At 39.2% G+C, this 14373-nt stretch overlaps 1 protein-coding gene across 1 annotated transcript in view; it reads right to left on the reverse strand.

Annotated features, from left to right (window-relative positions):
- LOC139950246 (phosphatidylinositol 4,5-bisphosphate 3-kinase catalytic subunit alpha isoform-like) overlaps nucleotides 1-14373 on the reverse strand; it is a 65544-nt gene that overhangs the window by 26831 nt on the left and 24340 nt on the right. Inside the window, exons 5-12 of the mRNA XM_071948861.1 lie at nucleotides 11010-11257; nucleotides 10163-10396; nucleotides 8458-8649; nucleotides 7078-7353; nucleotides 4111-4223; nucleotides 3629-3710; nucleotides 1743-1907; nucleotides 577-680 (exon numbers count right to left, since the gene is read on the reverse strand). Of these exons, the coding sequence (XP_071804962.1) occupies nucleotides 577-680; nucleotides 1743-1907; nucleotides 3629-3710; nucleotides 4111-4223; nucleotides 7078-7353; nucleotides 8458-8649; nucleotides 10163-10396; nucleotides 11010-11257 (1414 nt within the window). The remainder of the gene's footprint in view (nucleotides 1-576; nucleotides 681-1742; nucleotides 1908-3628; nucleotides 3711-4110; nucleotides 4224-7077; nucleotides 7354-8457; nucleotides 8650-10162; nucleotides 10397-11009; nucleotides 11258-14373) is intronic.

The raw sequence follows: 14373 nt of genomic DNA on the forward strand, positions 1-14373 counted from the left end.
ACCCACTCCACAAGCAGGGCACTGGGGGGCTGACACCTGGAATGTTGCTAAAGCTATTCGAACGGACTGGGGGCAGACAAGGGTTGACCCAGGGAAGCTAAATGAACGAACCCAATAATGGCTTCTTATGCAGCATGGGATACCTTTACATAGCACCATGTAATGGTTAACAAGCTGCTGAGGTGCAATTTGCTGCCAATCAAACCAGTAACACTGGGGCGAACCCCTTCTCTTTTCGATAAGTGCACTGGGTTCTTTTACACGCGTTACACAACTCAGGACCAACGGCTTTACGTCCCATCAGAAAGACAAAGCATCATGTTTAAGTGACTTGCTTAAGGACACAGATGTCGCAAATCCACTGGATGGAAGAGTTATAGTCTGTTTCATTTGTCTGGGACTCCGTGAAGCAGTTGCCTACGTTTTATTTTTGTGCAATCCTTACATGACTACTGCCAAACACGCACAGAAACTTGAATGTCAGTTTATATTAGCGTGTGTTATGTAGAAGTGTTGAGCGTCATTTTGTAAAAATTCCCTTGAAATGTTTTTGAAATCAAGACATTTGTGAATTACCTGAGATGCCAGAAGAAGAAATGGCCGATTCTTTGGTTGTAGAGGGACCTTCTCATGAGAAATCTAGCCAGTGGGTTGTCTAGATACGACTCATACTTCAGCACCTGAAAATAGACATCGAATTCTCAAAATTTGATTTTACCTGTGACATCATCTTGTGCGGAGCTGGCCTCCTTCTATATTATAAGTTATCACACAAGCGCGAGTGGAAAACGTAAAAAAAATATAGCGCGTATGCGTCCCATATCCAACTCGGCCTTCGCAGACGCGCTATATTTTTACGTATTCCACGAGCGCGCGTGTTATAACGAATTTTTCTTCCAGTCTCACATGCACCGCGCAAAGTTTAAAATTTCAGAACATTATTTCGCGACGAACAGCAGGCACGCACACAAAGTTTAGAATATAACTTTTGCACTGTCCGTATATGGAGCGTGACGCATTGACACTCACAATACGCACTGTGTAATAAAAAAAGAGGAAGTAGTATATTTGTTTTTATTCCCCCTCCAATTCGAGCATCTGATTGGTGGATTAGCGCGTACTGGAAGATAATGTTTAATATTTTGTTTTTATCTCTTTACTTCTTTCCTACAATATTTTGTAAAAACATCAATTTTGTCCTTCCAGCCACGCTCTGTTTCAATGAAATATCAAATAAATAAGCTGCAAAATACATTACAGAAGGCCCTTATCCACACAGCCTAACAGTATACTACAAACATAAGTAATTTTCAATTTGAACTTGTTATAAATAGAGAAATCACATCCCTGCGAAGTTGCAGAATTACTACAGAGAGCCCCCATCTACTGCTGCTCCTGTATTTAGTCTGTACACTTACCTGTACAAGCTGCAGATCATACTACAGCAGGCCCTTATCCACACAACCTAGCCATATATATACAATACAAAATATTCTACTACTTTGCATTACAGAATCACTAGAGAGAGCCCCCATCTATTGCTACTTCTATATCTGGTCTGTACACTTATCTGTACAAGCTGCAGAATAAACTGCAGAAGGCCCTTATCCACACAACCTAGCCATATATATACAATACAAAACATTTTAATACTTTGCATTACAGAATCACTACAGAAAGCCCTCATCCATCCACCTTTATAACAATGTATTGCTGGTTCTATATTTGTTCTGTACACTTACCTGTACAAGCTGCAGAATATACTGCAGAAGTTCTTCATCAGTCAGATTCTGTTCCAGGGATTCTACAGCAAACGTCCTGACCCCAAGATCAGCGTAGCTACAGTCAAGAAGACCAAGAGAAGTCTCATTATCCACAAGATCCCAGTCCTTCAGCAGGATGTATAACTACAGAACCAAAAGAAGAAAAAAAAACCCATTTATTATAAATGGTGGCGTGTCATGGCCTAGAGGTCAAGAGCACTGGATTCAAACTCCGGTGTTTCTGATCAGCAGAGCGTGGGTTCGGGTCCCAGTCATGGGACACTTGTGTCCTTAAGCAAGACACTTAACCATGATGCTTCGTCCTTTGGATGGGATGTAAAGCCTTGCTCCCATGTGTTGTGTTTGACGCACGTTAAAAAGAACCCAGTGCAATTATCCTATTGAGAAGTGGTTTACCTCGATGTTCCTGGTTTGATTGGTAGAATAGTGCGCCACAGCACCTTGTGAACCATTACATGGTTCTACTGTATGTAAAAGGAGTAGGTCTCATACTTCAAACATAGTCCCACATATCTTGCAGGGAAATACTAAGAGATTAAAACAGTAGCGCTGAGTTCAGAAACAGCAGTTTAAAACCTGCAGGGTCGTGTCAATATGATAAAAGTCCCGAGCCGAAGGCCACGACGTTGTTTTATTCCCAATACTCTTTTATTCACATTCCTAAATGCCCTTTTGTTAAAAAGCAAACAAAATTAAGATTATAGACAATCTGCTTCATAGCGAAAATTTGAAGTTTGTACATTTTTGTACAAAAAAAAAATAATAATAATGTTTGGTGGGCGTTGGATTGTGTGCACGCGTGTTAAAAAAAATTACTTGCTGTTACTAATAGCTATGAATTGCGTTCTGCATAAGTAAATTGGCATCCATGAGCTTGTGCGCCAAACAAGCGGAGCCAGCAGGTTTTAAACAGCTCCAGCTGTGTCTTTATCAGCCGTTTAAACACCCCAATGTGGCGGGCTCTCCACCAATAGGAAGAGCGAAATTCTATAGGGGGTTTATGAATGTACGTTAAAGTGCCTTGAGCATCACTGAGTGACGGATGTGCATACTTTAAAAAAAGCCATTATTATTATTATTATTATTATTATTATTATTATTATTAACAGCTCTGTGAATAACTTCATAAAGCTGTTAAGCAGAAAATACTAGTTGAACAATTTCCCTGCAGAAATTGAGTAGGGCACCAGCCACAACAACAAAACTTAATGTAATTTTGGCTGGTAACCTGTTTCTGCTAGGCAATACTATTAGTTTTGGTTTTTACCCATATGCAACCGATGTGTGTTAGTACTGTATACCTAGCACTTACCCGAGTCCTGTGAAAAAAGTCACAGGCATATTACTCGGGTGGGATTTGAACCCACGACATTTGCAATTCTAGAGTAGTGTTATACCAACTAGACCACGGAGGTTGCCCGGTGGCTAGAGGCAGTTCGAATCCTATTCTGTGCTCAGCAAGTTTTTGGGGCTTACAGGCTCTATGAAATTGGGCCCAGGTCACCACGTATGAAGGGCAAAACAAGACCTGACACTTCCCCCTTTCTTGTTTCACTCGAACCAAGAGCAAAACAAAGCCCCCTCATTCAGGTACAATTGATCCTTTGTAAAGCCTGGTTCATACCTCCTGTGAATGCGAAATGAATTTTGACAGGACACGGCTGTTTTGGCAGCGCGAATGTTTTGCAGGAGTTGAGCACAGTTGCAAATTCATCAATGCGAATTTGTGACGCCAAAATTTGTATAGCATTCCCATTCGCAGGAAGTATGAACCGGGCTTTAGACTTGACGCTGCAGTTTTAGGAACTATTTTGTAGCAGGACAAAGTGTGAGGATTGATTTACCAGCGAGACGTCATCCCTCGAGTTCCACTTGACTGCATTTAGCAACTTTGGCAAGGAGTTGGGTCTCTCTCGACAATACCTCCTGGAAATACAAATACAGTTTTAGGGGAAGAAATTTAAAAAAATATTGATTGTCCACTTTTAGCAACAAAAAGATCCATCATTTTATGGAGGTTTGATTGACATAAGCGTAGGTTTGAATCATGGCCATGATGGCGTGTCATTGCCGAGCATTCAAGAGCACCGGACTCAAGCTCTGGTGTTTCTGATCAGCAGAGTGTGGGTTGGAGTCCCGGTCTTAATACTTGTGTCCTTAAGCAAGACACTTATTGCTTCATCTTTTGGATGGGATGTAAAGCTGCAGGTCCCGTGCATTTTGTAATGGATATAACCCAGGTACACTTATCACTAAGAGAAGTGGTTCGCCCCTCCCCCCCACCCCAAACCAATATTTTTCATTTTTTGTTTAGAGCTTAGCTTACCTGTATTTCCAGACAAGTTCTTTATCTTGTTCTGACATTTCATGTAGCGTATCTCGTCTAATTATTTCATCTAGCTGTTTGGCTTCTTCCTCTGACGGGTCTTCAAATGAATCCTGTATCACGGAGGTTAAAGAAACGTAAACATTAGCTTAAAGTTAATACTCCAAGGTTTATAACAAAATAATCCAAGTTAAACCTAACTAACTCAAGTTAATTTGCCAGTTATGCTTTAAATGCAAATGGAACTTACAGGGAGACATTGCCTTCTGATTTGGCACTTTTGTGATGCACAAAAATAGCCTTTGGCTTGTGCCGATGCAAATTCCACATTACTAGGCATTCTACGCTTAGAGAGCAAGCGCATAAGTTCGGCACTTGCACGTGAAGGCATAAAAAAAAAAAAAAAAAAACTATTGCCCTTTTTCGACCGACCGAAAAAGTCAGAAATCCACGGTCAAATTTTTTTTCTTCTTTTCCAAATGGTGTTTTTTAAATTTGTTAAAAAGTATTTTATACTTTGAATGCCCAATAAACGACAATGAACCCTTTATTCGAAGCTGAAATATTATTTTTGAGTGCTGTCAGAAATCACGATGAACGATGAAGTGTCTGATATTGTCTGTCCGTGCAAGTGTTCTTCACACACAGTAATGGGAGGGCGGGCCGACCTCCTCATATTTGGGCCGCCCTGCCTAATAGACTATTTTTAGACTGCATTTAATATGATAATAAACGAGTACCAGACAAGCCAAAACCAACTTCAAAACTACAGCATCGGAAATGCGATCGTAAACAAAATGTTAAAACACGACGATGCACTCGGCCACATGGTTCGATCTGTCGCCGACACTATGGAAATACCCACTGCATGCAAAGTGCATAAACAGTCCGCACACTGTGATTGGCCGTTGATAGACTCCAACACAATATGCACATTCACGAACTGAGAAAGAATTGCCACGCAGTGTGCCGCACGCCTGTAAAATGGTGCAATGTACAGCCTTGAAGCATACTCAAACATGTATAACTTTCGCCAATTGAGGGCGTGCGCGATGCGGGGCAAAGTTCATTGATAAATAATTGTTCTGTGGATTGTTACCGATTGTTGAATCTCGATGATTTTATAGCAAACGAAGATCTTTAACGCCGGAACCGCTAATCACTAATTAATGAAAATGGTTTTATTGGAAAAAGTATTATTTAGGGCTAACATTTGGGGATAAGATCGTCCAAAAATGTGTGGATTTTTATTCTCCTACGACGTAGGCCCTATTGAAAAAAAAGAAGAAAAAAAAAAAAAAAAAAAAAAAAAAAAAGACTGACCGACCCTCCCGTTTTTTTTTAGCCAAAAGGGCAATAAAAAGTTTGTATTTTCTATGCCTGAGGGGAGATGGTGATCGTAAGCGCAGAATCATCAAACGCAGAGCCATGAAACTGGGCCCAGTTAATGACATCTTAAAGCCTGGTTCATACTTGGAATACGAATGTGATACACATTTTGAAGTCACAGGGCTGTTTTCACTGCGAATGTTTTACATGAGTTTAGCACATTTCAATTGATGCGAGTTATTCATTGTGAATTGTGATATCAAAATTCATATTGCACTCACATTTGCATGAAGTAAGAACTGTAATATAATAACTGTATATGTAATGTAATCAAATTTTCTTGCTACAAAACCAGTTAACTAAATCTTCACCAGGTTTGCAGGATTATTCACTAGGTTAATGTAGAGGCTATCTTTGGTTTATAGTTTACAACTTAGTTTAATTGATAACTATGTTAGCTGACACCTGTTGACTCAAGCCTAGCATGGATAATGCCCAATAATGCCTATCTATAGAAGACAGGATGCATTTTGGCCTCTAGAGGGACACAACATGTACGTACACTGCTTTAATCTTGCATCCGTTTCTAAAATGAACAGCTATGATTTTGCTTTAAGCTTCCAAGAAAAATTGCAGCCACTTAAAAATCAATCTGAGATTTAAATTATATTGATTTATTCCCCAATGGATTTGTAGTCTCCTAAAGTACCCTAGGCTTGAAGAAAAAAAAATCACCTTTCTGAAATCGACTCCAGAATTGAAACCATTTAATAATAATTTGCTACTAGGGGCTAGGAAGATAAATTGCTTTTTTAAATGTATCTGGAAGGTTGGATCCAAGAATTCAAGCTGTACTCAGCAGATTGGATCTTATCTATGTAGGAAAGGCTTGGCTGGTTGGCTGTGGGCTGTGAATTAAATGATCATTCACGATATGGGCTCAATTTCATAGAGCTGCTTAACGACCGCTTTTGGGCTTACTAGGCAAGTTTCCATTTCATAGCATTGCTAACCATAAGCACATGAAAATGCATGCTATTCTTTTGGCGCTTACTGTATGAAAATGAATGACAAAACAATGCAATTCCATGGTAATCGCGCAGGCTGGCCACCTGACTATCTTGCCAACCTGTGAAATACGCTTAAGCAAAGTTTCTTGCTGCTGTAGATAGCAGGAAAGTTTGCTTAGCGTTAAGGAGTGCCATGAAATTAGGCCATGGTGGCTCCATTGAATACTACTGAAGTACACACTATACATTTTTGTATGTTTGAGATCTTCACCAATCGGATGTCATTCACATCTGTATTGATCCCTGGCACAATATAAACAAGATGCACGTGTACCATATCCGCCGTTATGGAAGTCAATTCCCTACTTACAATTTAGGATTCAAACTGCCTCTAGGTACCAGGCAATCTCGATGATCTACATGTAGCTGGTAAGACACTGCTCTAGAATTGCAAAAGTCTTGGGTTCGAATCACACCCGAGTAATATGCCTGTTATTTTTTTTACATAGAGCTCGGGAAAGTAAACAGTGCTAACACACATACATGTAGGTGTATATGGGTAAAACCCAAATTAATATACTTTATCCCTGAAGCAAATTTACATCTATTATAACATAATGAAACTTACAAAGACAGAGGTCGTGTCATACTGTGGAGCCACATACATGGCATATTCGCTGATCTCCTGGAATTGTGGAAACACCAGGCTGTACTTGAAGCGGTCAAACTCAAGCTCAAGACACGGAGCGTCTTTGTTGGGATTCGAACCCGTCTGGCCAAACGGGTTGAGAAGCTCATCATGCCCCTGAGGGAGGGGCCAGAGGTAGAGGCGGAGATTGCCTGCTTGGAGGCGGTTGGTGTAATCAAACAAGTTGACATTACCCCAAGCTATGCAACATCCACCCTAAAGTCAAAGAAAACAAAATAACAATGTCGTTAAAGGGCTTGGGTACTTTTTGTACGACACAAAACACAAAAGTCCACAGATTTACATAAAGCTCAGCTCATACTTCCTGCAAATGTGACGGCGCCACAAATGTTGACGTCACATGGATGTTTTCGCTGCAAATGTTTCGCAGGAGTTGAGCACATTATAACTGATGCAAATGATTCCTTGCGAATTTGTGATGTCAAAATTCATATTGCATTCGCAGGAAACATGAACCGGGCTTAAATCTTAAACTGTTTTAACAGTATCCACACTTTATGTAACCCAACATACAATACAAATTTAAGCTTACAAGAAAATAGTTGAATTAATAACCTCTCTTCAGATTGGGTTTTAGACTTGTGAGATCAATACTAACTGATTACTTATTAAAAAACTATAGAGTTTTAAGCGAAAAATATTTCAAGGAAAGTTTTCCAGCATGACCATCTTTATGATGTAATGTGCAAATCAGAGAACATTTATATTTGTTCACTTACCAATGGGCAAGTTCGAGCAGCGACTATTTGTCAATATTACCTGGTGACCCATGCATGCAATACATCCTGGGTAACAGGCAAAGTCAACCAATGGTCGACAATAGTCAACTATTTGTGCACTACCTTTTAAAGGCAGTGGACACTATTGGTAATTACTCAAAATAATTATCAGCATAAAACCTCACTTGGTAACGAGTTATGGGGAGAGGTTGATAGTATAAAACATTGTGAGAAACGGCTCCCTCTGAAGTGACGTAGTTTTCAAGAAAGAAGTAATTTTCCACGAATTTGATTTCGCTACCTCAAGTTTAGAACTTGAGGTCTCGAAATCAACCATCTAAACGCACACAACTTCGTGTGACAAGGGTGTTTTTTCTTTCATTATTATCTCGCAACTTCGACGACCAATTGAGCTCAAATTTTCACAGGTTTGTTATTTCATGCATATGTTGAGATACACCAAGTGAGAAGACTGGTCTTTGACAAATACCGATAGTGTCCAGTGTCTTTAAGCGCAGCTGAGAAAATTGACCCATAATGTATTGACGCCTTCATTGTTTGGCCCCGCCTTCTTTCTTACCTCTTTCTTGCCCCTCCGTTTACTCGTTGAGCAGATAGACACGCAGAGTCTGGCACTCCTTGGAATATCTGGTATACGCAGCTCATACTTCAACCATTCGTTCCAGCGGGGATTTGAACACGGAACATGTTCCGTCATCATTTGGGTGCAGAGTGATTCCGAGCCGTGGTAGATTCCTGATCGGACATATATCTAGAGTTGGGGAAAAGTCGAAGAAAAGCAACTTGGGTTAGGTTTACTATCTGGACATGTAGACCTAGAGTTGGGAAAAGTCAAGAGAAGAAACTTGGTTCTAACTCTACGTCTATGTCTAGTTAGCTGGACATAGACTTAGAATTAGAAATTTGTAAGACAAACACAAAAAGTCTCTTATTATGCATCTGAAAGCACACAAATTTGTGCAGAAAAGGTGTTTTTTCTTTCCCCCATTATTCTCTTGCAACTTGAGCCCATTTTTCACAGGCTTGTTATTTCATGCAAATGTTGGGATACACCCAGTGAGAACACTGGTCTTTAACAATTACCAAAGGTGTCCAGTGCCTTTAAGACTGTTGACTGATACATTATGAGTTGGATTTTGATGTGCATGGTAAATTGTTCAATAGGAAATATGGAAGGGCACTTTAAACTTATATAGGCAATTCCTGTGAATATTGGCTTTGATAGAATTAATGAAGAAAGACGCTGTAATCTAGCAACAGAGATGCACAATTTTGTGAGCCTGTTGGTTATCTAAAAATATAACAGTTCAAGGTTTGAGCGCGAATGCAAATTATTCTTGCCAATGCAACAGTATTTCTGGCGGACGTACCAGGAAAGTAAGAAACACAAGCCGGTTTCCGGAACCTTTTCTGGAAATAAACATTTCAGTAACCTTTACCAAGATTCAGGATGTCAAGTGGTTGCAGGAAACAACGGTAAAAGTACAATCCTGGATTATTTGACTACCAGTAAAGCATACCCCAAAACAGTTACATTGGCTTTGGAATCGTTTGATTGTCTTAATCTGATATGTATAGTTTCATGAAACTTTAAATGGTGGTAGCCTTTTTGCGATTATTGCTGAAAATCTGGAGTGGTTATATCCACGCAGGAAGAATAATCAGTAATAGGTATACACAATCTGAGAAATATTTCACGCAGAAACATTTCTCTGATTGATTTTTTCGAATCTGTCTTTCTAAAACCACTTTCCATAGAAGAGAATTGTTCTTTTTCCTGCACTTAGCAAATTTATATCTAAAAAAATATATTAGAATGTCCTCTGAAGGCGAGATTCCTTCATCAAATCTTATCTTTTCTTATAATGCAGGCAGACAGCTCTGTTGAGGTACCCGCCCCAGCATCACACCTCGGCCCAATTTCATAAAGACTTTAAACACAATTTGCTACATGTACATGTAAGTACAGAAAAGTATTGCTTTACAGAAACAGAATACCAGCCAAAATTACTATAAGTTTACATTGTTGTGACTGGTGTCCAACTGAATTTTTGCTCAGCAAAGAAATTTACGAAGCCATATTTCTTACTAAACAGCTTCATGAAAATACTGCTGAGTAAAGACATTTGCTTTGCAGTGTTTTCTGCTGAACAGCTTTATGAAACTGGTCCCTGATGACAATGACATACATTAGCTCATCCTCTGTCTGGCCCCTCAGTTTCACCAAACAAATACAAGTTAATAAAACAAAGTTCTTCACATACCTTGTCTAATTCTTTGACGTTTACATACATTGCACAATTGATCTTCACCCTGAACGGGTCGTGAACGTCCCAGAGGCACTTGGCCTGCATGTTATCCCTGGGCAAAGCTGGAGGGCCGCGCCTCATGTAGGAGGGTATTGGGAAGGCAACCTCTGGCAGGCTGTTGAGAACACTGTCTCGGGACATCAACATCAGCTGTGGGGTTTTGTTGCGCAGAATGCATTGGCGGATGTACTGGTGGTCAAAATTGGAACGAGAAAAGGTTTCTAGAAACTTATTTAACTAATAAATTTAAGGGAATGTACTTTGTATACATGTAGGTACTGTACGATAGCAGTGAATTAACAAACTTTTTCAAGAGTTGTGGTGGCTCTGAAGAAAGACCAGAGCTGTAATATCTTCATTAATATGCAGTGATCGTCCGGAGAAAGGTTGATTATATAATTTTACTATTATTGTGTCAGTGCAACAATGTTGTATCTCCTAAAGTAATATTTACATTAGCAATTTTGAAAGTGTCCAAATAATGTACATTCTCACTTAAACCATACCAGGTGGACACAAAACCAAAAGGTGCTGAGATGATTGTGACATTTTTGCACAGTTTGTTTTATGCGAGAACTTGTACAGTGTTGCGCAGTTTAAAAAAAATCAACAATGTTGCACTGATGCATATAAATGTACACAGCTTGAAATAGTCAAACACAAAGAACGTTGCGGTGTTTTCTATGACCATAAAAGTAGAGTCCAAAGAAGGAAATCAGCAGAGTCACTGAAAAGTTGCATTCCTGGTTACCGCAAACCTTATAATTCTCTAATGTAATTTCTAGTAAATACTGGTACCAACCTTAAACTGTGATATAGGGTACTCATCCATGATGTACTCATCACATCCACAGACTTTCAGAACATACGTCCCTTTGTACTCCTCGACGCATCGTTGTTGCTGAGCCATCGACAGCGACATACTCTCGGTGCGTTTTCGTATCGTCTCTGCAATAATATCTTCTGGTTTGCAGTCGTGGGCGATCTTACTGGTGTACTTTTTCTGCTGGCCGCTGGATGAGATGACCCATATACAAACTGTGACTCGACCTAGTGTAAGAAACAAAACCACAAGTACAACATAAAAAAACTGAGAAAACTGAGCAGTGGTATGAAATGAAACCTTTACAAATTGATCACTAAGCTTGGGCGATATCACGATATTATCGAATATCGCGATATTAATTTGGAAACGATTTCGATATCGGATCGATAATTTGGTTTTAATCGAAATATCGATATATCGCGATATATCGCGATATCGATTAAATATCGCAATATCACGATGTATTTGTTAGCTGAGACATCTTGCACCCTATAGGTTTGGAGTAAAACCAGAAGAATAGGTCATCAGAACACCTCTCTTATGCTATGACTGTCTCTTCTACAACTTTCACTTGGAGTTTGAAGACTGATGATGTCAAATTCAATTAATCGCGATTATATCGAATATCGCAATATAGTGTCGGCGATATATCGTGAATAAAATAAATCGATATCGCCCAAGCTTATTGATCACTACTCACTACATGTAGGATCCAACTCAAGACAGTGCTAAAAATTACAAGAAATGGTGTGACGTGGCCGAGCGCGGTCTAGTGTCTTAAAGTTTAAATCGTCAGAAAGTGGGTTAGTGTTAATATTAAACCAGCTGTTGGTTTCATGCTCCCATTCAGGTGAGATTGTACAAAAATGGAAAAACCTGAGAAATGGTTTATAGTTTCCAATTTACGTTAGATGACCTCTACATCCCATCCAGTCCGCCAAATTTATCTAAGCTGGCTTTTGGCGGACGGTTTTTGTCGTTTTTGTAGCGTGGTGCACAGACATGCATCTACCGCGCCACTGTAGGCCTATGTTCCTTTTCACTGATAACGAGAGAGACAGAAGATACTGGCAACAATGCTTGTTTTATTATGCAGGCTTACATCAAGAGGGTTTGATTTATAGCGAGGGCGCACTTCTATAATCTTGTTGATGAGAATTTCACCGCCACAAAAAAGTGAAGGTGCAGAAAGATGAATCCCGAGGCAGAAAAATTTGTGACATCGCAGGCCTGGACGCTTCCTTTTTGAAAACACTTACAAAAATAAACCTTATGAACAAACATGTTTTCTTTTCTCCCAAAACAAAACCTCACAAATTTGATATTTTTTAAAAGCAAATTATTAAGCCCTTAGTTAAATTTGCATCAAGATAAATAATGTTATTTAGTTTAACCAAAACAGTAAACTCAGTACTTTACTTAGCCCTGTGAAAACACAAATTTGTGTCTTATGAAATTATACATTTTTTTATTAGGAAAAAAGGTGACCTAAAATTTGATTTTGGGGCAAAAATTTGCCCAGTGATCAAACAAATAGCATGTTACTTCCAGTGTTCAATGATCTTGTGTTTGTACATTGCCACAGGCAACTCTTGAGGAATCAACGTGCATCACTGCAGCAATGTGAGCGAGGTCCGCCATTAATTGAAATCTTTATTACCCACCTGCGCTCTTGTTGACTGAGATAACATACATCGGAAAATTACTCTCCAGGGGAGAAAGATGCGAGGCAGGTTTCTATTTTATATGGGTCTTCGACGACGTGCGGGACCACAATTCCCGGGTTCCCTGTGTGCTCAAGATCTTAAGGAGAGTAGGGAGGGTACATATCCAGGGGTCTACCGGTTGAGTTGCAGGAGATAATACTAGTCACACATTTTGGCCCAATTTCATGGCGCTGCTATTACCAATAGCAATCAAATACATGCTAATGGTAGAACAAAATACTGCATTTTTGTCATATAGGAATATTTGGTAGCTTTTAAAGCAATCGCACAACATCAGTAAACAGTATTGTCCAAAGGCCCACACTTCGTGTATGACAACCTATATATATAAAATAACAAATCTGTGAAAATTTAGGCTCAATCGGTCATCGGAGTCGGGAGAAAATAACGGGAAAACCCACCCTTGCTTACGCACGTTTCAATGTGTCCTGACATGTGTTTAAAATATATATGTTATTCTCGATATCAAGAATTGATAATTGTTTTAATGTTTTCTCAAAAAGTAAAGCATTTTATGGAATAATATTTCAAGGGAAGTCTTTCCCCATTACCTCCTGTAAACCCTGTAAGTTATTTGTAAATCTGTGAGTTTTTGGTTCTGTTCAGAAAGTGTCCAATGGCTTTAACTAATAGCTTTTATTACAAATCATTGTTAGAGTAATGACCAAACGTATACTTTCTTTTCAATACCTTAAATTCTGTAAGCAATATGGCTCCTCACCTCACCTTGAATCCCTTTCAAGGTGTTATATCAAGGTTTCTTCATCTCATAAAATCATTCTCACCAAGATTCATAAAATTTGGTATTTCAGCGCCAGGAGTTTATAATCAATGACAATATAATAATAGAGACAAATTAAACAGAAATAAAAATAATAGTATTAATTTTGAAAGATCAGAGTGACCGAGTCCACCTCCAAAAAGATTTAAGTTGAAAATCCTAAAGATAATTTTTTTCTTACAAGGAAAGAATTACCAAGGCAAAGCTTCTTTAACCATCTGGCACTGCAAGCCCGCCACCCCCCTTGTATGTTTACTAACCCAGATATCCATTTAGTTAACAAGCTCTTCGTCTCATCAGTTTCCTCTCAAAGTCTTCCAGTCTCATTATCTTCATGTTACTACGGCGACAGTGTGCTCTACCTACCTCCAGTCCCTTGATAATTTGACATCCGCTCTTTTTCCTCTCTCTACTTTTGTCTTAATGGGAATGATAGACTGACTGCTACATTTTAATGGCAGTAATCAGCTTCATACATGTACTATACAGTAGCCTAGAGGGAGCTAACTTGAGAAATATTATTAAGGGAATAAATGTGTAGTGACGAGTTCTTACACGGCCGTTTTAAAACAGGCAGAGTCGTTGCCGTGTGATAAAGGCCAGAGTCAAAAACAGACCATTGTCTCCGTTGCCCTGGTCTTGGCCTTGGTGCCCTTCAAAACTTTCCCATCGATTTTAAGATTTTCAAATTGAAGTGCCCTTTCCAACATAAGAATGGCCTTGCCCTCTCAAAGATGAAATTCCAGGCCTGCAACATGCAAACGTTCATCAAATATTGGTCAAATCGTAGAGAGAGAGTAAAAAAAGGAAATTTATTGAAATATTCTGAGAT

Source organism: Asterias amurensis, chromosome 18 (genome assembly GCF_032118995.1).
Source record: "Asterias amurensis chromosome 18, ASM3211899v1".
Classification (NCBI taxonomy): Eukaryota; Metazoa; Echinodermata; class Asteroidea; order Forcipulatida; family Asteriidae; genus Asterias; species Asterias amurensis.